Here is a 20,790-nt window from a genome sequence, read left to right as displayed (position 1 = left end):
TATATATATATATATATATATATATATATATATATATATATATTGATAAAAATTAAATCAAACATAGACTTTCTTAATATGAAGTTTTCATTATGCACACGTGCTCATCATCAATTAGTAACTACACTTATATATATTGAGGTGTTTTCAAGTGTCATCCGGTTTGAAAGTCAACTTCAACGAGTCAAGGGTGTTTGGCATTGGAGTTGATATGCGGGAAGTCACTTGGTGGGCTGTGCCATTAGGATGTGAACCTACTTCATTACCCTTCACGTATCTTGGAGTATCTGTGGGTGTGAACATGAAGTTAAAGAAGCATTGAAAACCCATAATTGACCGATTTTATGCTAAACTTTCTCCATGGAAAGCAAAAACACTCTCATTTGGAGGCAGATTGAAAGACCCTGTATAATGGTTTGGTCTAGGCATACTAGTTAGTGGTAGTGATTGTGTAGGAAGAACCGATTTTGTCTAAGTTTACGGTTTTTATGTGTTTCCGGCCGTAAACTCTTTACGGCCGTAAACTCCATGCGGTTGTAAATCAGGTCTATAAATAGGGCGTTGTGTCAGACTTTAAAGGTTGTTGATGCTTTCGTGTTTTCTCCAAGTTGTATCTGACGTTTTATTGCTTTAAGGCGTATGCAAGCTTGGTTCGTTTGTTATTTGCTTATTGTTTCATCTTTTGCTTCTGTTATTTGTTTTTGATCATTGGTAGATCCGTTTTCGGGCTTTACAATTGGTATCAGAGCGAGACTAGTGTCAAAGACATCCTACAGTTGCGATTTTGCTCAAAACGATATTCACAGCGAAAGAAGGGTTTTATTCCAGTCGAATTTCGTGTGTTCAGAAGCTCACGGTCCGAGCTTACGGCCGTAAACACCAAGTTCACGGCCGCAAGCTATTCAAGGCTCAAACACCGCAAACGATTGTCTTCTCCAGCAAATCGAGTTCCTGATTTAAGGCTTTAATAATCATATTTCATTGCATTTAAATTCTCAAAAAAAAAAAAAAAAAAAAAACCTTAAAGTTTTTAACAGAAAATCATTGGCCATAAACTTAAAGTTTTTAACAGAAAATCATTGGCCGTAAATCGATTACCTGATAATCGATTTTAGATAAATTGCATCTTTAATTTTTCTGTTTCAGAATTCAAAAGGTTCATGGGCCGTAAACTAGGAGTTTACGGCCGTAAACATTTCTCGGCAGTAAACTTGTCTTGAATCTTAGTTAAGTAATTTTCGGAATTCACAGTAAACAGTAAATTAATTAAATTTTTTAAATCGAAAATTAAGTTTTATTTAATAATTAATTAACTTTAATTTAAAAAATGGAATCACAAAATACTAATCAATATCAAGAACTCGATGCTGTGATGGGAACAACCACGCGCATTCCAAGACTCATGTCCGCTGATGGTTTCCCCGAGTGGAAATATAGAATTGAGAAATATATAAAGATGAAGGACTTCAAGATTTGGAAATGTGTTATAAAGGATCCAGTCAGAATCACCACTACAGTTGGGGGGCAGGTGGTTGACAAGAAAATTGAAAACTACACTGATGAAGATTTTGAGAGTGTAGAAGAACAAGAAAAGGCATTGGTCATTTTGACTATGGCCCTATCTCCAGACATTGCTCAAGGATTCAGAGAGTATACTTCTGCTAAAGCACTGTGGGAAGCCCTTATTGAAGTATATGAGGGAAATGAAGACATGCGAGAGAGTCGCCAAGATATGCTGAGGCAACGATTCAACATGTTTAACTATGTGCCTGGAGAGACTCTCGAGGCTTAGCTGCAGCAATTCACAACTCTCAACACGGAGATGACTGTGGCAGGGATCTTCTATACAAAGTCAGAAATTAATAAGAAGCTACTAAATGCTCTCCCAAAATCTTGGGACATGAACGTAGCTGTGATTAAGAAGACTAAGGATCTCAATCGCCTTTCTCTAGCTGAAGTGATGGCTATCATCAAAGCGTGTGATACTGATGACAAGCAGCGAGAGATCAATCATGTGAACTCCTACTCAGCTGCCAACCATGGCATTTCAACTAACAATGCTCTTTCTTCTTTCTCTTATACCACTGCAGGTTCATCTTCCTTTGCACCAGTCATTCCCTACCCACAAAGTCAACCATTACTGTCTACCCAAACTGCTCCATCTTCAAATGTAGCCTCTTCTTCAAAAGGAAAGGAGGGTGATGAAAACCTTGTCTTTGCAGCAGGGCTAGTGAATTGCTACAATGCACTTGTAGCTGGGGAGCTTCCGCCTCAATTGTCATTTGCAGATCTTGATCAAATTCATCCGGAGGACGTTGAGGAAATGGACATCACATGGCAAATTGCCATGGCTGTATTTAGGGCAAAACAGTTTTCCAAAAAGACAGGGAAGAACAATTGGGGAATGAGCGCTGATAAGAAGGTTGGATTCAACAAAGGAAAGCTTCGGTGTTTCAATTGCCACGAGCCAGGGCATTTTGCTCGTGATTGCCCACACCCCGATAGAAGGGTTAATAATGACAGAACAATGGTTGCAGTTGGGAACAACCGAAGCAGTGGTCAAACAAACAATAAAAAGGCTATGGTTGCGCAATCTTTCGATTGGGATGATCAAATACAAGCTCTCAACTTATCTGGACCAGAAAATGCTCATCTGGCACAGGTAAGGGATGATGCTCCAGCAGGGATTGTAGCAGCTGAAGACAATGTGATGAAGCTATAGTTTGCTTTGATGGTATCCTCTTCCCATGAACCTAATTCGTCTAAGGTAAGTTTTCCATCATGCTCTAAGGCTTGTATAGATTATGTAAAAATTTTACAGGATAAAATTGAGACATTAGGCAATGAAGTAGAAAATCTTAGGATTCTTCGTGAACTTAATGAAAAATTAATAAGAAACATAGAAGACCTTTGATATGAAGGGTACCAACTTCGAAAAGGACAAAAACCACTTAAAGCTCAACTAGAATCGAAAATTAAGGACTTTAGGAGACTCCAGGAAGACTACAGTAACAAATGTGAAAACTATGATTATGTAGTCAAACAAAATGCTGAGCTAGTGGCTGAAGTTGAATCTTTGAAAGGAAAATTTGAAACCGCCAAACTTGATGTTAGAAAATATGATTTCTCAAGTGAGGTGGTTGCAAATATGATAGACCAAAGTATGCAGTTTAAAAGGAATCAATCAAAAGGTCTAGGGTATAATCATGTACCCCCTCCTTTCAATCATTCATATGTGTCCAAGCCTTTGTCCAAAGAAGAGATTGCCAATGAATCATTTATGGTTTATGGCAAGCCCTCCGGTTTTATTTCGGGAGGATTTATTAATGTTGAAAGTACTAACATTTCTACTTCTCCTGCAGATCAATCCTTGAATCAGTCAAAGCACGAAGTTGAAGGATGTGTTTCTGAAAATAAAATCGAGTCTAAACCTGAAGTTTTCATTTTAAATAAAGACAATTCTTTTTCAAATGTTTTAAGTGACAATATTTCTTGTGGTGTTTTTAATTCTTCTCGATACAATAGTTGTTACTTCTGATACTGTTTTGAGTGCTTCTAATATGTCTGATAAATTTTTGAACAATTTGGTTGACAATTTGAATGTTTGTGATAAAAATGTTGAGACACCACTAGTTTCACAACCCTCCACGAGTATAGCACCCTCACTTGCTTCACAACCTAATAATGTTGCATGTTCTTGTGAGACAAGCAAGGGTGTTTGTAGGGAAAACGAATCTGATAAATGCAGCACAAGTTCTAACAATAACAAGCAGATTTGTTTTAATTGTGGTACTAGTGGTCATATTGCTAGAAATTGTCTTAACCGAATGTTTGTGAGTCATAATCTTCCAAGAGGGGAGAACGAGTTCAGAGGAAGGTCTTTAAATAGAAATTCCTCTAGAAGTCGCTCTCGAAATGATGATTGGGCAGATGAACGAAATAGAAAAAGGGATATTTTTCACAGACATAAAAAGGTTTTTAATCACCATGTCACGAGCAGTCTGCCAAAAAGGAGCATAGCCACGCCAAGGTCAAGCTCATCCCAAAGCAGTAGTGGATCTTCAACCAACTCTGGTAGAAGTCACACATGCTTTAAGCAGATTGTTAAGCATAAAATGACAAAGTTAACTGAATTTTTCAGAAAACCTAATTATAAATGGAGGCCCAAACCTGCTCCCAATACATCATCTGTGTCCTCAGAGAAGTTTAAGTGCAATAAGTCTAGAAAGGCATCGGGATCACCCAGGAAGATCATGACCTGGGTGCCCAAATCTAATTAAACCCGCACATTTTGCAGGGACAGTTGCGGGGAAATGTCGTCAGACCCTGGTTCGTCGACATTGGCTGTTCCCGGCATATGACGGGAGATATCACCCAACTGCACATCATTCAATCATTTAATGGGGGGTATGTCTCTTTTGCGGATGGAGATGGAGGGAAAATCACTCAAAGAGGAACCGTGACAAATGGAGTTCTAAGTTTCGAAAACGTGAATTTCGCTCCCGAGTTAAAACACAGTCTGCTAAGCGTTTCTCAGATTTGTGACAAGGGCTATTCTACGCATTTCACTGACAAGGAATGCATGGTCTTAAAGCCAGGCTTTGTCATCCCTGAAGAATGGATTATCGTAAGATCAAAAAGGGATGGGAACGCCTATATTATTGATATGAATAGCAATCTCCCAGAACAAGTTACTTGTCTATTCTCCAAGATCTCCGAGCAAACTGCAATGTTGTGGCACCGAAGATTAGGTCATGCTAACGCCAAGAATCTGAATCGTCTTGCGAAAAATGAGATGGTCCGTGGATTGCCCGTCAAGGACTTTATCACGCTTGAAAAATGTGTGTCATGCGCTCAAGGAAAGCACCATCGAAAGCCGCACTTGCCAAAACAGGTTAACTCAATCAGTCAGGTTCTTCAATTACTTCACATGGATTTGTTTGGTCCAGTGAACGTGCTAAGCATCAACAGAAGTTCTTACTGTTTAGTTGTGATTGATGATTTCTCTCGATTTACGTGGGTTTTCTTTCTATCCAACAAAGCTGGTGTCACTGAATTGATCAAGAAGTTCGTTGTACTTGTTGAGAATCAGACCAATCATCGGGTGAAGGCGCTTCGTACTGATAATGGAACAGAGTTCAAGAATTCCGTTCTCAATCACTTCTGCGCTGAAAAAGGGTATCATGCGTCAATTTAGTTCAGCTCATACACCTCAACAAAATGGTGTTGCTGAAAGGCGGAACAGAACACTCAAAGACGCCGCAAGAACGATGATGTGAGACTCAAAGTTGCATGTTTTCTTTTGGGCGGAGGCGATAAACACTGCCTGTTATGTTCAGAATCGAGTGCTTATCAACAAAGCTCAAATGAAAACTCCGTATGAAATTTACTATGGACACAAGCCGTCAGTCAGTCACTTCCGAGTATTTGGCTGTCCTTGCACCCTTCTTCACCTAGATGCCAACCCGAAGTTTAATGCCAAAGCCGATGACTGCTATTTTGTAGGGTATGCTGCTCGCACCGCTTATAGAGTCTACAATAAGAAAACCAAACAGATTGTGGAATCCTATGACGTGCGTTGGTTGGAAGAGAATGAGACAGACGCAAGAGTGGGTCCGGATTGGTTGTTTGATTATATGTCACTTTTCAAATCCTTAAATGTGTATTCAAATGATATATCTAGAACAGGTTCGCATTGGAAGAGTATCTCTGAAGATGAAGATGAAGAAGTCGTGTACAAGCCTGTATCTAAACCTTCTGATTCATCGAAAGGAAAATCTAAAGCTTCACTTGAAGGAGAGTCCTCTGACCTGCACAAGGGAGGACCTTCTGCTGCAACTGAGGGGGAGCCTTCTGCTGCAATTGAGGGGGAGGCTTCTGCAACATCTTCGGGAAAGTCCTCTGCTACTCCTCAAGGGGGGCCGTTCTTGGAACATGATAGTCCTCAATCAGTCCACACTGATTATTCTGATGCTGAATCGACACCTCACATATCTTCAGGGAAAGAGTTCGTTCCAAATGATGCTTCCGCTGTCTCTTCAACCCTTATGGAATTACTCTTCCCTGATTTTATTGCAGATGAGTATGTTGCAGAACCATCTGGTACTACTCAACCAACAAATGAAGGAGGTCTCAACATTCACACTCTACCTGTGTCTCTCAATGACATCAGCCAAGAAATACCTTCTAGGGTTCAACGGGATCATCCGATCGAAAACGTCATTGGCCAGCTAGATGATGGTGTTAAAACTAGAAGTCAGAGTAGAGACGTGAATACATGTCTGTACTCTTGCTTTATTTCTCAAATTGAGCCCAAGAATGTAGAAATGGCTCTAAACGAACCTAGTTGGGTGGATGCAATGCATGAAGAATTGCATCAATTTGAAAAACTCGGTGTTTGGAAGTTAGTTGAGTTACCGAAGGGCAAGAAGTCTCTTAACACACAATGGGTCTATCGCAACAAACAGGACGATTTAGGAGTTATTGTGCGAAACAAAGCCAGACTGGTAGTTCGTGGGTTTCGACAAGTCGAGGGTCTTGACTACACTGAAGTTTATGCTCCAGTAGCTCGCCTGGAGGCTATTCGTATCTTCCTAGCGTATGATTCGTATATGAACTTTACTGTCTTTCAAATGGATGTCAAGACTGCCTTCTTGTATGGCAAGGTGAAAGAAGAAATCTACGTTGATCAACCTCCAGGGTTTGTCGACTCGAAGTATCCTAATCATGTCTACAAGTTGGACAAAGCGTTATATGGGCTGCATCAAGCTCCTAGAGCATGGTATGCAACCCTAATAAAGCATTTGCTCGAACATGGTTATACTCGCGACACTATCGATCAAACACTGTTCATAAAGCATGTCGACAAGGACCAGATACTCGTACAAATATACGTCGATGACATAATCTTTGGATCAACAAGCCAAAAGCTTTGCAAAGAGTTCGAAAGTGTAATGAAGAAAAGATTTGAAATGAGTTCGTTGGGAGAAATGACCATGTTTTTGGGGTTTCAGGTTAAACAGAATTCAACCGGAATCCTACTACATCAAGCCAAGTATGTGGAGGATATTCTTGAGAAGTTTGCGCTTCACGATGCTAAATCTGCTTCTACACCGATGACTGAATGACCTCTCCTGTCCCCAGATCCTGAAGGCGAGTTCGTAGATAAAACTCTCTATCGATCGATGATCGGATCGCTGATGTATCTTACTGCAAGTCGACCTGACATTATGCTTGCAGTCTGTCAATGCGCACGATATCAGGCTAATCCTAAACTTTCTCATCTTATTGCTGTTAAAAGAATTTTTCGGTATATCAAAGGAAGCCCTAGATTGGGTCTTTGGTATCCGAAGAATTCTGAATTTAATCTTTATGCTTTTACTGACAGTAAGTATGGAGGCTGTGAGCTTGACAGGAAATCAACTTCAGGAGGATGTCAATACCTAGGTGACAGATTAGTTTCATGGCAATGCAAGAAACAGCACACTGTCTCGACCTCAACAGTAGAGGCAGAATACGTTGCTGCATCAGCTTGCTGCTCTCAAGTTATCTGGATCCAACATCAGCTGTTGGACTACGGTTTGAATTACTTTGAAACCCCTATCTATTGTGATAATGAAGCGGCAATTCAAATAGCTAAAAACCCAGTCCAACACTCTAAAACCAAGCACATCGACAATAAAATTCACTTTATCAGAGACTGTTATGAACGTTCTTTAATTCGAATCGAACAAGTCCACACTGATAACAATGTGGCGGACTTGTTCACAAAGCCATTTAACAAAGCTCGTTTCGATGTGCTTGTCGGATTTATGAAAATGATACGTTTTGAGGATTAAGTTTTTTTTTCTATTTTTTTCTTTTCTCAATTTAATTTTGGCCTGTATAATGGTTTGGTCTAGGCATACTAGTTAGTGGTAGTGATTGTGTAAGAAGAACCGATTTTGTCTAAGTTTACAGTTGTTATGTGTTTACGGCCGTAAACTCCATGCAGTTGTAAGTCAGGTCTATAAATAAGGCGTTGTGTCAGACTTTAAAGGTTGTTGATGCCTTCGTGTTTTCTCCAAGTTGTATCTGACGTTTTATTGCTTTAAGGCGTATGCAAGCTTGGTTCGTTTGTTATTTGCTTATTGTTTCATCTTTTGCTTATATTATTTGTTTTTGATCATTTGTAGATCCGTTTTCGGGCTTTACACAGATTAACCCTTGCTAAGGCTGTTCTCGGTAGCCTTCCATCCTATTTCCTGTCAATTTTTGTGGCACCAGTGGGAGTTATAGAAATTCTTGAAAAAATTCGAAGACAGTTCCTATGGGGTGGAGGTGATAACAATCATAAAATATCATGGGAGAAAGTCGTAGCACCAAAGGAGAAAGGGGGTTTGGGATTAGGTTCTCTTCGTGCCTTTAACCTAGTGTTGATATTTAAATGGTGGTGGGGCTTGAAGACTAACAAATCAACATTATGAAGAAGAGTAATCGACTAATCGTGGGTATTCACAGCCTAAACAGTAAACCTGCTGAGCGACTATCAAAGAAAATTATCCTAGGTGTATGGAATAATATAGCAGGGGTAATTCAGGAATTACAAAAGGCTGGAATCAACTTTCAAGAGATTTTATAGAAACAAGTGAATGAACATGATGACACTCTTTTTTGGATGGATGCATGGTGTGATAGGGAGCCCCTAAAAAATAGATTCCTAGAACTGTTCCAACTGGAGAGACAAAAGGCATGTACAATTAAGGAGAGGATATAGATGGCAGGCCAAACGTAGGATTGGAGATCGCCCCTACATCCGATGAACTGATGCACAGTCTTCATATGTTTTTAACTGTCACAGGTGATTTCCAGTCGACAAAAGGGACATATAAATGGAAATGTGCCATGACAAATGATAGGGAATTAGGGATTATCACGTAGATGTTCTCAGATCAAAGTTAGATAACCTGGAACCAGCGATTAACGAAGTGATTATTCCATGGATACATGTTGTTCCAATCAAGGTCACAACTTTCGTCTGGAGAGCTAATCTCAGTCGAATTCTGTCCAATAGTGTGCTAATAAGAATAGGAATGCTAGGGGTAGATGCTAGATGTTCTCAATACTTACAGGAGGATGAAGACACTACACATATTCTGATTCGCTGCCCTGTGACGGCTACAGTATGTGAGTGGGTGTTCAAATGGTGTGCAATTCCTCAACCGCAGCTTCACATTATTGGAGATCTCACCAGTTTCATAAAAAAATAGGGTAGATGTGTGAAAAGGAGAAACAATCTCATCAGTGTATGCTATGGCGCGATATGACTGATATGGAAATCGAGATGCGATTGGATGTTTAAGAACATATGTACCTGTCCCTTTAAGATTATTGATGGCGTTAAATCATTGGTGTATACTTGGCTAAAACATAAGAGATCAAATTGTAACTACAAGTGTGCTGAATAGTGTATACGTCCAATGAGTTATTTGTGAGACCATAGAACTTGATGTAATGCTCTTTCTATCTTTGTTGTTCTCCTGGCCCCGTCTAGTAACTTGCTAGGCGGTGGTCCTTTTATATATATATATATATATATATATATATATATATATATATATATATATATATATATATATATATATATATATATATATATTATTTTTGGAATGAAATATTTATAGGATTATAGTTATTAAGATCAAACCTTATTTTATGGTATTTATTTTTTTATTCTTTTTAATTTAAAAGAAGTTAATGAGAAGGTTTGGTTGATCCATGATTTATGTTTTATCTTTATTTGTTTCGTGAAGTATATCAATCAATTCTAATTCCTTTCTTTTTTTCTCAATATTTAATTTTGATCTAGATGTAAATCATGTTCTTTGGTTAAAAAAATGTGAAAAATCTTTATTTTCCTAATGCGACAAATTAAAGAAGGGTGTTTTATAAAACAATAGGTGAGTAGGATGATAAGTAGGAATAAAATGTAAGAGAATATTTGATTTTTATATCATTTTTATTTGGTATATATATTTTGATAAAAACTAAACACAAACATAAGCTTCCTTAATATGAAGTTTTCATTATGTATACATGCTCATCTTGAATAATTAGTAACTACACTTAATTTTTTAAAAATATTTGTTTTTATTTTTTATTTTTGGAATAAAATATTTATGGGATCCTTATGGCTCTTTCTTTCTTTTTCTTATTTGTTTATTATTTTATTATTTTTTATTTTTAAGTTAATGAAAGGGTTTAGTTGATCCATAATATATGTTTTATCTTTTATTTGTTTGGAAAAATATATCAATCAATTCCCATTCGTTTTTTTCACTTGATTTTTTTTTTGATTGAGATGTAAATCATGTACTTTGGTTAAAAAAATGTGCAAAAGCATTATTTGCCTACACACACAAATTAAAGAAAGGTGTTTTATAAAACTTTTCAAGTAAACGAGAATAAACTTTTAAATGTTTAGGAAAAAAACATATGTAATTTAGAATATCTATAAAAATAACTTTTAACGATATGACAAAATAATAAACTTTATTAAAGGTTGTGGATTATCTTATGATAAAAGTATGGTTCCAACAACTTTTGTTGCAACTAATACAAATCAACACAAAGTTGAATAAATGGTCTTTGTGCTTCCAAGAAATCTCAGATTCAGACCAAGTGTGTTAGATGTTATACCGTTGGATTGTCAAAAAAGATATACAGTAAATCTTGGTATATAATCATAAAATACAAAATATAAAGATGTTTACATATTCGGCTAATAAGTGATAATTGTGAGACCCATGTATTATATGAGTTTATTTAAAGAAAATATGAAATTCTAAATATTTGAGAAGTTTGAATTTATAAAAAAAATGAAAAAAATATTTAATTATTAAAATTAAAGTATTTTTTTTTATAAATTTAAACAAATAATTTAGATAAATAAATAAAGAAAACTAATGAGGTTTTAATTTAATAATTTTAAAATTAGAATGAAAGTCTGTTAATGAAACATATATGCTATTATTATTATATTTTAAAACATTAGAAAAATTGACAAGTAACAAAATTATTTTTATTTAGAGAGAGAATATAACTTAATAGGATGCACATCTATTAGTTCAAATAATTAAATCTAATATTGAAAAAATAATGAAGTCGAAAACTAAAACCTACTTCATTAATTTCAGTTTCAAACTGAATAGTGAACCAAATACATATGCAAGTATCTTTTAATTTAATAATATTACCGAATAAAAAGACTTTAAAAGAAACAAAAACAAAAAACGAAACCGAATTAAGCAACAACATTTCAAAAGTTTTGGAGATGCGGGGTATCGATCCCCGTACCTCTCGCATGCTAAGCGAGCGCTCTACCATCTGAGCTACATCCCCTTTTGAAATTAAAGCCTCGATCTCAATTAAAGTACTTAAATATATGCTCATATTTTTTTATTATAAAATAAGTACGAAACACTTGTTTTCATATTTTAGGTAAAGAAATTGGCTTAATAGATGTAATATAAAATCCTATATTTTCTTTTCATTTTATATATTAAAAAAAAAAAACTTTGTTTACGTTATATGCTATAATACTGTTTATTTATTTTAGTGTACGATTTCTTATCGTATCATAATCTTTAGAAGTTATAAATCCACATTGTTGCTTATATGATACCCATATGACAAATAACAACAAAACGAGAAGAAAAAGTATTAAAAACGTATGATCGATCACGGGAAATTTATCTTTTTATGGAAAAAAAGATATTTAAAGATAATTAAAGGATAGGAAAAGATGAAGGGTGTAAAATGAACATTTATAATATGCTCGCAGAAACCCCTCAAGTTCTCTCACTCTCAGTTGGCAGATATATACAAATCTAAGCTGAAAATGTATGTCATGAGCTTGAAACTAGCTCGGCTAAGTTTCTTCTACACACCTTCAACTTTTCTATATTTCAGTTATGGACCCCTAAAGATCTGTACTTATAACGATGGGCCCAAAACAAATAATGAAGGAAATTCAGTGCACTCAACGCAGTCATCAGCCAGTAAAATCTCTCCAAATTGTAATGGTTCAAGTTGTCGCCGGACAACCACCCAGGGTGGCCGGAGCTCCCGGTGGCGCTATTCACAACCGACACTATCACTGTACTCAAGTAGTACCCCATAGCTAACGACGCGAACGACAACGATGTGGCTAAAGATCGCATAGATATCGGAGCTTCGGTGAAGAAAAACTCGAGTAATCCAGCCAACGTGAACAAGTCTGCAGATCCCAGAAACAAATACTGAAATGCGACCCATAAAAATGAAATCGGTAGTGGTTCGTGAGTGTCGAGGCCTGATGTTGTGGCGATCCGTTTGCGTTTGATCTCAACTAGAGCTGCTACAGCCATGGCTAAAATTGAGAGGAGTAGCCCGACTCCAATTCGTTGTAAATGCGAAATCCCCATTTCCGATTTGGTGGTTTTCCGGGCGAATGGGACTATGATGTGATCGTAAACCGGTGCTAGTAAGATTATGAACACCACCGGGAAAATCGGAAGGGACGCCGGAGGAACTTTTAGGTTACCGATCTTGGTGTTCATGGTGGACGCTTGTTGGACGGAGAAAGTGGAGAGCTGAGCTAGGCAACAGTTGAGCATAATTGTGCAACCGAAGATTGGAAGGACTTTGAGGACAATTTTAACCTCTTCAACTTGAAGGATCGAGCATCGAAGGAAACTGCAAGCCGGTTTGTTCATCGCCGCCCGGTTGAGGAACTTGAGGCTTGACGACGGAGCTTCTGGTTCTTCCGATTGCTTTGTGGGGTTAATCGTTTGTTGTCCACGGTTAATTGATGTCGGAGGAGAGATACTCGCAATGGCGTTACTAGGGTTCCTCACAATGCAAGTGTTCAACATCGATGCAACTAGAACCTGATGTTCAAAGGTCAAACACAACAAATGTCAAGATCGTTAATTAAAAAGTTACAATAGTCTAGGGTTAATTTTGCAACAATCGACAAAGTCAAAGTACAAGTTGGTGTGTGATAGCGCACAAAACTGTGTTGGCTGTGTGAGAAAGTTCATAAAATTGTGTTTGTTGAGAGACTTGTTGATATGTGGTGGTTGATAAAACATATATCTTTTTATTAATAATAAATAATTTTAATATAAAAAATATTGGGTAAATAAAAATATTGAATAACCTTAAATATAGTTGTTATAGGGCTTCCACGGGGAACCTTGTTACGATAAAAGCTTGAACCAGCTAAAAAGACAGGGATCGACAAAAAAATGGTCAACATAGAGATTCCAAAGCCCCATTCCCATCCTTTGTTGTCTTCGATCCAAACAACGAAAGTAACAGCGATTAGAGCACCAATAGCGAGACAAAACACAAAATAGTTGAAAAACGTTGATCTCTGTTTTCTTCCATTAACACTGTCCTCATCAAATTGTTCTGCACCATGTGTAGGTAATGATCCTTTGATGCCACCGACACCAAGTGCCACTAAATAAAGCCCTAAAAACAACATTGCGGCTTGACCACCATGGACTTCTTGGCATGAAGTTGTCGGGTTAGAAGGGCACTTAGGTGGTTGTAGCCATGATGAGCGAGCTTGTATTGTTAGTATTACAAGACCCTGTTCAAAATAACAAAAATTCAACAATACTTGTTAGAGTGCAAATAAAACCCGACACATAATATGATATAACCGAAGTGTTCAAGATAGTGAATAGTAATTAAGTTTGATAACTTGTTCTACCAAAAAGTCATTCAAACAAATTTGACTTCTTAACTTTTAATTGTTGACTCCAATATTGTAAAAACTTTGAATTGCTAAACCAGAGTTATTTGGTTTACAATGTTTGGATCAATATGCCCTAAAGAAGTTTGACAAATGTTTCTACCTAGGTCAGTATAATTTTCATTTTCAAATCACTTAACTTCAGTTTTGTTCTAATGTTGCAAATATTTATGTTTTTTTAAAATTTTTTTTATAAAAGGTTTAAATACACAACCACAAAAAAAATCTGGTTGTACATAAATTTAGAAGCTTTTATTTTTGGTACAATTGTTTTTTGTTAAAGTGTAACATCATGTCCATGGCTTATAATAATTATCAGATATATGTATTGTAGTGATAATGATGTTGTATATATGAACACTTACATTTCTATCGAAATATCTAATTATTGTATTTATTTGGATACGTGGAGAATGAATACAATGAATACTCAATATTTTATGGTACTACGTGTCACAAGAGTAGATGCAACATGTGGTTTCACTCTCTTTATCCGTCGAAGAGACAAACATTAATGTGATCGAATTCACTGTTGTCTTGATACATAAATACTGGGACCCAAACACGTGTGTGCAACCCCACTCATATCCTAATCCGACATGGAAACTCATTAACCAATTTTCAAAAGAGAAAAATAAAAATGTTTTTGACTAATTAAAATTTTATTATCCGACTTTTGATGATTTCTGTTCTATGCGTATTGAATGTTTATTTGATTTAAAAATTTGAATTATATAAAGAAAAGAAAGCATGTCACGTTCCATGTGTGAGTTTTTTTTATATGCTTTGTTTGTTAGGTTCAGTAGACTTATAAAAGTCAACTATATTATGGAGTTTATATTTATATAATGACAGTTGTCTATGTCATCTAATTATGATCTGAAATAAACGTATTATCTAATTTGTATAAGGAGAATTGATAGTATTCGAAATTGACGTCAAATTATCAAATCCGAATAAATGGTATTCTAGTATTTTGTATTCTACATAACAGATACTTTTAGACGAAAAAACTTGAATTTTTATTATTATTATTATTATTATTATTATTATTATTATTATTATTATTATTATTTTTGTTTTGTTATAGGAGGTTTTAGATTTTATTTTAAATAACTTATAATACAAAAACTACTTTAAACAACTTTTGGAGTTTTTAGTGTTTGAATATTTTAGCTTTTGGTTTTTTATTTAGTTATATATATTTAAAATCTAACAACTACTTTCCAAACACTTTTACAAAATAAAAACTATAATTTTAAATTTCCAACTATCAACAATCAATTACCAATTATCAATTTCTAACTATCCGTCAGTTTTGCCTTAGCACGTATGTTTTATTATTTTAGTTTGAAAAAAGTATGTCTATTTGAATTGGCAAGTTAATTTTTTAGCCTAATTACCCCCGATTGCTTCGTGTACTCCCTTGTGTGAGTTAGGGGTGAGCATTTGGACATCCGGGCTGAAAAATGGACCTGGACCTGGTAAGCCTCATCAGGTCCGATCCAAGATCCACCAATTTGTGTAAAACAAGTCGGTTCGATCCGATTTAAATGGTCACTTTTATGTCCAAGAATCGAGAATCAAAACTGGATCTAGACCTAAAAAGCCTCAACATCTCATGTCTAAGGTCCATCAATTTCTATAAACCGGTCTCATCCAAGAGCGAGACCACCCATAATGTGAGTAAGTGAGTATTTATACCCCTGTGATTTAACTATTAATAAGGGAATATATATATATATATATATATATATATATATATATATATATATATATATATATATATATATATATATTTTTTTTATTGTGGAATGTTCAAATATAAAGACAAACATTTATTGTACGGAATGCAATGATTATAGTATGATTGCACTATTCTAATTATCAGAAAAAAATATGATCACATTCTTTACACTCCTATTACTATAATTTATTTTTATGCAATAAAATATTGATTATTAACTAGAACTGAATTATTAATTGTTGTTTTTTGCCAGAAAGGAAAACCAATCAGTTAATATTCGTATGTTTGTCAAATCAATTGATTGATAAGCACGGGAGCCTGTTATGAACTAATTAATTCATTTCTTCTAAAATACTATTTACTTTAAGTTTTTAAAGATACATTCATTTCATTCTTTGTACTTATATATTTTTTATTTTAATATTGGTCCATATAAATCAAGATTATGCTTGAATTATAAGATTAAATTCATACAAACCAAACCCCGGCCAACCTCTCATGCTAGAAAGCTATGGTATACATTTGAATTTACATATTATATAATAAAATGAGTTTAATTAACCACTTAATTGACTAGTGAGGTACGAATGTGACCATGGTTGGGAATGTAAATGGTATCCCATCTATCCAAGTTTGAATCGGGGCATTGTAATTGCTTCGGTACTAACCAATAGTAGTAGAATAATACGATATATGACCCATGATAAATAAGGCGTCTTAGCCTATTACCATAGGTGGACTTCTCCCTTCATAATCTCAAAAAACCGAAAAACCATCGAGTGAACAAACCAGTATAATAAACCGAGTGTAAATAAAAAAAATAACCTAGTTTACTTAGATAAGAATCCTAACTTACTATATAACTAATTAACAACATTTTATTACGACTAGCTAGTAGTACTATTAAACTTTATTAGTTGATATTTTACATTAAAAAACAACACATTTACACACAAAAATGAAGTATATAGAAATAATTTGACCATAATATAGATGTTGATTGATTTCTAGATCCACATTTATTGCTAAAGTGGCGAGTAACACATGTAACAAGTGCATTAAAGGTTTGTACTAATTTTCTAACATAGCGTAGGATCAAGGGAATGAGCCAACAACAGATTTGATTCACATGTTCCCACTTATCAAATATAGCGGGCTATTATTTTAATTGTCGGATCTACCAAAAGTTGCCACATATATGAGGAAATTATGCTGTTTTAAAGCAACCTCTTTTTTTTTTTTCTTTCATTTTTTCTTTAATTTTCAATATATACATTATATATATAGATAAATAAAAGCAAAGTAAAAGTTTCAAAGCAAACCCATGTTCTTCCCACTTGACATTTTATTTTCTATAAAATTTCCATTATCGTTTTTTGGAATCTTTGAATTTAGTTAATGTTTTTTGGTCAAACAAGATTTAAGAAAGTTAATGTTCAAGATTTCTTGAGTTTTCCATGGCGTGAATTGTGGTAAGTCCAATATTCAGTGCTTTTGGTTATCAAAGGGTTCTATTTTGTAAATTTAGAAAAGAATGTGAAGCAGGCGTAAATTGTGTAAACGAATAGAATCTTGGACATCTGATAACTACGATATATGTTCTTTATTAAAAAGATGAAGGTAATATTAGTCGTTTGTCAATTTTAAAAACAAAAATGATGGTATATATGCTAAATTTATAGGTGGTAATTAGCATTAAAAGGGGATTGTTATTTGTTATGTCTGAATGATTATATTTGTTAATTAGTTTTCCGATGAACAAAGATATCTTGTAATATTTGTATAGTCATGAATCAAATCACAATTTTCATGTGAGAATCAATTAGTATAAAGAGAGAGAGAGAGAAGAGGGAAAATTACCAGGAACTCAACAAGTGCACTTATGAGGTAGATGTGGTAAGTTGTGAAGAAAGCATCAGATAAGAAGCCACCAAGAAGAGCAAGAAGAAAAGCAGTTCCCATGAAATCTGTGACATTATTTGCTGCTTTTGAAGGTGAAAAGTGCATGTGTTCTGTCAAGTACAACACCAAGTTGCTTGCATTTGCTAAATAAGCCAAGTTCTCCATCACCTCCACAACTAAAAAAAAAAAAAGCAAGAAAAGTTTCAATCACCGATCAAAACTATGATCGACCCACATCAAGATTACAAAAACCCATATCAAATATGTAAAAAATTGATCGAGAATTAAACTAATGGAGTGAAAAGGGTTAATTTGATTCTGATTTTGACTTTTACCTAACACAAAGAAGGCAGCAAGCATCCCACCATGTTGACCTCTTTTAGCAGGTTTGTTCTTCCAATCCACATAACCTTCCCATGTATCCAGTTCTTGTTCCACTTCCTGCATCACATAATCAAGAAACCCTATATAAGATCAGTGACGAATTTGACAAAAGTAGTCAACTTTCAGTTTTCTGATTGGTCAAAAGCATATAAAGACGATAAAAAAGAGAGAAAAAGCCACCATTTCTTTTGTAAGCGATGAGCGTGATGATTGATGAAGATCAAATAAGAAGAAGAGATGAAAAAGTATCTAGTTTCGATGTGTGTACACACACACACACACTTCTTTCTCTCTCTTCCTTTGAGTGAAAGGCAAGATTTTAATTGAGGATGACTTTCACAAATACACACTTTTCAAAGTAGTAGTATGGTACTTGGTCATCTCAATGGACATTTGTGGTATTGTTTTATTGTGTTTGGGAAATTCAAGTACACAACTCCTGACGAAGAGGAGAGATAGAGAGTAGGGTTTCTATTTATAGCGGCAGGGAGGTGAAGGTTTTATAGGCACAAGTTGAGGCCTAAGGGTGGGTGAAGTGGGACGAGGGATAAACGGTAGAGATATCAAACAACCATCCCATCTCAAATTAATTTATCTCATTATTTATAGTCTTAATTATAAATACATTTTTTTTTGGCTTATCCATTTGTAATATTCATTTTTCGATTGATTTTAGCTTTTCGTTAGTTCCTAATAAAATCCAAACTTTAGAAAAATAAGAATGTTATTGTGTAATACTAATAAACGACAATATTAACATACCCTAATTAAAAAACCTGAGGTAGGGAAAAGATAGACACCGATACTCATTATTCCACTGAGAGTAGAAGAATGTTTCACATAAAAGACCTCAAATATGCACAAACATATTTGATTTTTATTATAAATTATTTTAAACCTAAACTAGTACAACCAGTTATCTAATTTTTTCAAGGTACGTGTGAAGTTTCAATAATAAAATTGCATAGAAGTTATCTAAAATTAGTGTTGACGAAAAGTTATAAAATTAATACTCATAATATATAAAAATAGTAATCAATAAATATAAACAAATTTCATCCGAAAAACATTTTTATGCTTGAGATCTATTAGGATTTAGGACGCTTGAGATCTACCCCAACATTTATTAGTACACCAAATATCTATTTGGACGTTTAAGATCTATCCAATCTGCTTACTCGTTTTAAGTTTCTCCAAAATACAAGTGTACAATTCTTTACATTTGTTAGGACACTTTCCACGCAACTAAGTTCACAATTCCATGTATCAGTTCCATATATTAACTTAACTGATTTATTGTAGTGGACTTTTGGGTTAGCTAGTGATTAATTTAGTACGTGGCACGATAAACCTGGCTCCATAAACATAGTGAATTAAGAGCCAAGGAACATGAATAGTGAGGATTGAGCAGGTGTCACAACATTTGAGCATAATCACGCATATTTGTTTAATCTCATTAAAGAGGGTCCAAAATCATCTCTCCAATTAAAAAGGACAAATTCTTTTGACTACTTACATCTCACTCATGCCCCCTTTTGCACTCAAGCATACCCTCTATGGCCAAAATATTTCAGAAAAAAAAACGTTACAATTAATAGTTTGCAAAATGCAATCTGTCAAACTACCTAAAATACAAGAGGATAAATAGGAAAGGATATACAACAATAAATGAGATATAATACTCTCCGTCAGTTGCAGTAGGAGGGGAACGAATGCATAAACTGGACCGAAAACGTTGAAACAGTTGGCATGGGAGACCTTTAGTGAAGATGTCTGCGTATTGGTGATCACTCGGCACATAAATAACACAAATACGTCCTATCTTGACAAGATCACGAACAAAATGATTATCAATCTGAACATGTTTGGTTCGTTGATGTTGTATTGGATTATCAGAGAGGTATACAACGGATATATTATCACAATAAACGAGCATTACTTTAGTAACCGGTACATGAAGCTCAAGAAGTAAATTTCGAAGCCAGCTGGTTTCGGCAATAACATTAGCCACGCCTTTGTATTCTACATCCGCGCTTGACCTAGAGACTGTAGGTTGTCTCTTGGACGACCAAGAGACCACATTGTCTCCTAAAAATGCACAGTATCCCGAGGTTGATCTATGAGTATCAGGGCACTCCCCCAATCAACATCTGAATAAGCAATATTACGAAGGTTAGGAGACTTTAGAATATGCAAGCCATTATCTGATGTTCCTTTAATGTACCGAAGAATCCGTTTAAGAAAATTAAAATGTGGTTCTCTGGGAGCATGCATGAATAAGCACACTTGTTGAACGACATATGTAATGTCCGGGCGTGTGAAGGTGAGATATTGAAGTGCACCCGTTAGGCTTCAATATAGAGTATCATCTTTCAACGGCTCCCCGGCAGTGGCATTAAGTTTGGAGGTGGTGTCGACGAGTGTGGCCACTGTGTTGCAGTCTGTCATATTAGCTCGTTTGAGAATAGTATTAACGTACTGCGATTGAGATAAAAAGAGACCACGAGTTGTGTGTATGACCTGTATACCTAGAAAATGATGTAGGCGACCCAAGTCGGTCATGGCGATTCTGCTGACAACGTGTGGATGATGGAATTTAAGAAGGTATCATTAGAAGTCGTGAGAACGATGTCATCAACTTAGAGTAGCAGGTAAGCGATATTGTTGCCGCTACGGTACACAAACATAGATTGATCTGAAGCTGCACTTTGGAAACCTTTAGAGGAAATGAACGTGGCAAAGCGATGGTACCAAGAACGAGGGGCTTGTGTAAGGCCATACAATGATTTTCTTAATTTGCACACAAAATCAAGGTGAGTATGATCAACAAAACCGGGCGGTTGATGCATATAGACAGTTTCAGCCAAGTCCCCATGTAAGAAAGCATTTTTAACATCCAGTTGATGAATCGACCATGAACGGGAAACTGCAAGAGTGAAGATAGTTCGTATAGTAGTAGGCTTGACAACCGGAC

General features: G+C 35.4%; 1 protein-coding gene and 1 non-coding gene across 3 annotated transcripts; both read right to left on the bottom strand.

Moving 5' to 3' along the window:
• Positions 1-11,306: 11,306 nt before the first annotated feature.
• Positions 11,307-11,379, bottom strand: TRNAA-AGC (transfer RNA alanine (anticodon AGC)). The gene has a single exon. It is a non-coding gene; the product is annotated as a tRNA-Ala (tRNA).
• Positions 11,380-11,788: 409 nt separating this feature from the next.
• Positions 11,789-18,299, bottom strand: LOC111896052 (protein NRT1/ PTR FAMILY 4.6). Of its 2 annotated transcripts, XM_023892076.3 has the most exons (5): positions 17,997-18,299; positions 17,768-17,873; positions 17,391-17,608; positions 13,181-13,618; positions 11,789-12,908 (listed from the first exon to the last, which is right to left on the bottom strand). In XM_023892076.3, the coding sequence occupies exons 1-5, from the start codon at positions 17,997-17,999 to the stop codon at positions 11,946-11,948; spliced, it is 1,728 nt and encodes a 575-aa protein (XP_023747844.1). In that variant the 5' UTR covers positions 18,000-18,299; the 3' UTR covers positions 11,789-11,945. The 2 variants fall into 2 exon arrangements, with proteins under 2 accessions (XP_023747844.1, XP_023747842.1); XM_023892074.3 differs by lacking the exon at positions 17,997-18,299 and having other exon boundaries at positions 17,768-17,879.
• Positions 18,300-20,790: the final 2,491 nt, after the last annotated feature.

Source organism: Lactuca sativa, chromosome 8 (assembly GCF_002870075.4).
Source record: "Lactuca sativa cultivar Salinas chromosome 8, Lsat_Salinas_v11, whole genome shotgun sequence".
In the NCBI taxonomy this organism is placed as follows: domain Eukaryota; kingdom Viridiplantae; phylum Streptophyta; class Magnoliopsida; order Asterales; family Asteraceae; genus Lactuca; species Lactuca sativa.
This window is presented reverse-complemented; position numbering and strand designations above follow the sequence as displayed.

Excerpts from the sequence above, each read along its gene's own strand:
- LOC111896052 (XM_023892074.3), bottom strand. The coding sequence starts at position 17,879 with ATGCAGGAAGTGGAACAAGAACTGGATACATGGGAAGGTTATGTGGAT. Across the intron at positions 13,619-17,390 it reads GTGCACTTGTTGAGTTCCTG|GGTCTTGTAATACTAACAAT; the intron begins GTAATTTTCCCT and ends TATTTTGAACAG. Across the intron at positions 12,909-13,180 it reads CTATAACAACTATATTTAAG|GTTCTAGTTGCATCGATGTT; the intron begins GTTATTCAATAT and ends TTTGAACATCAG.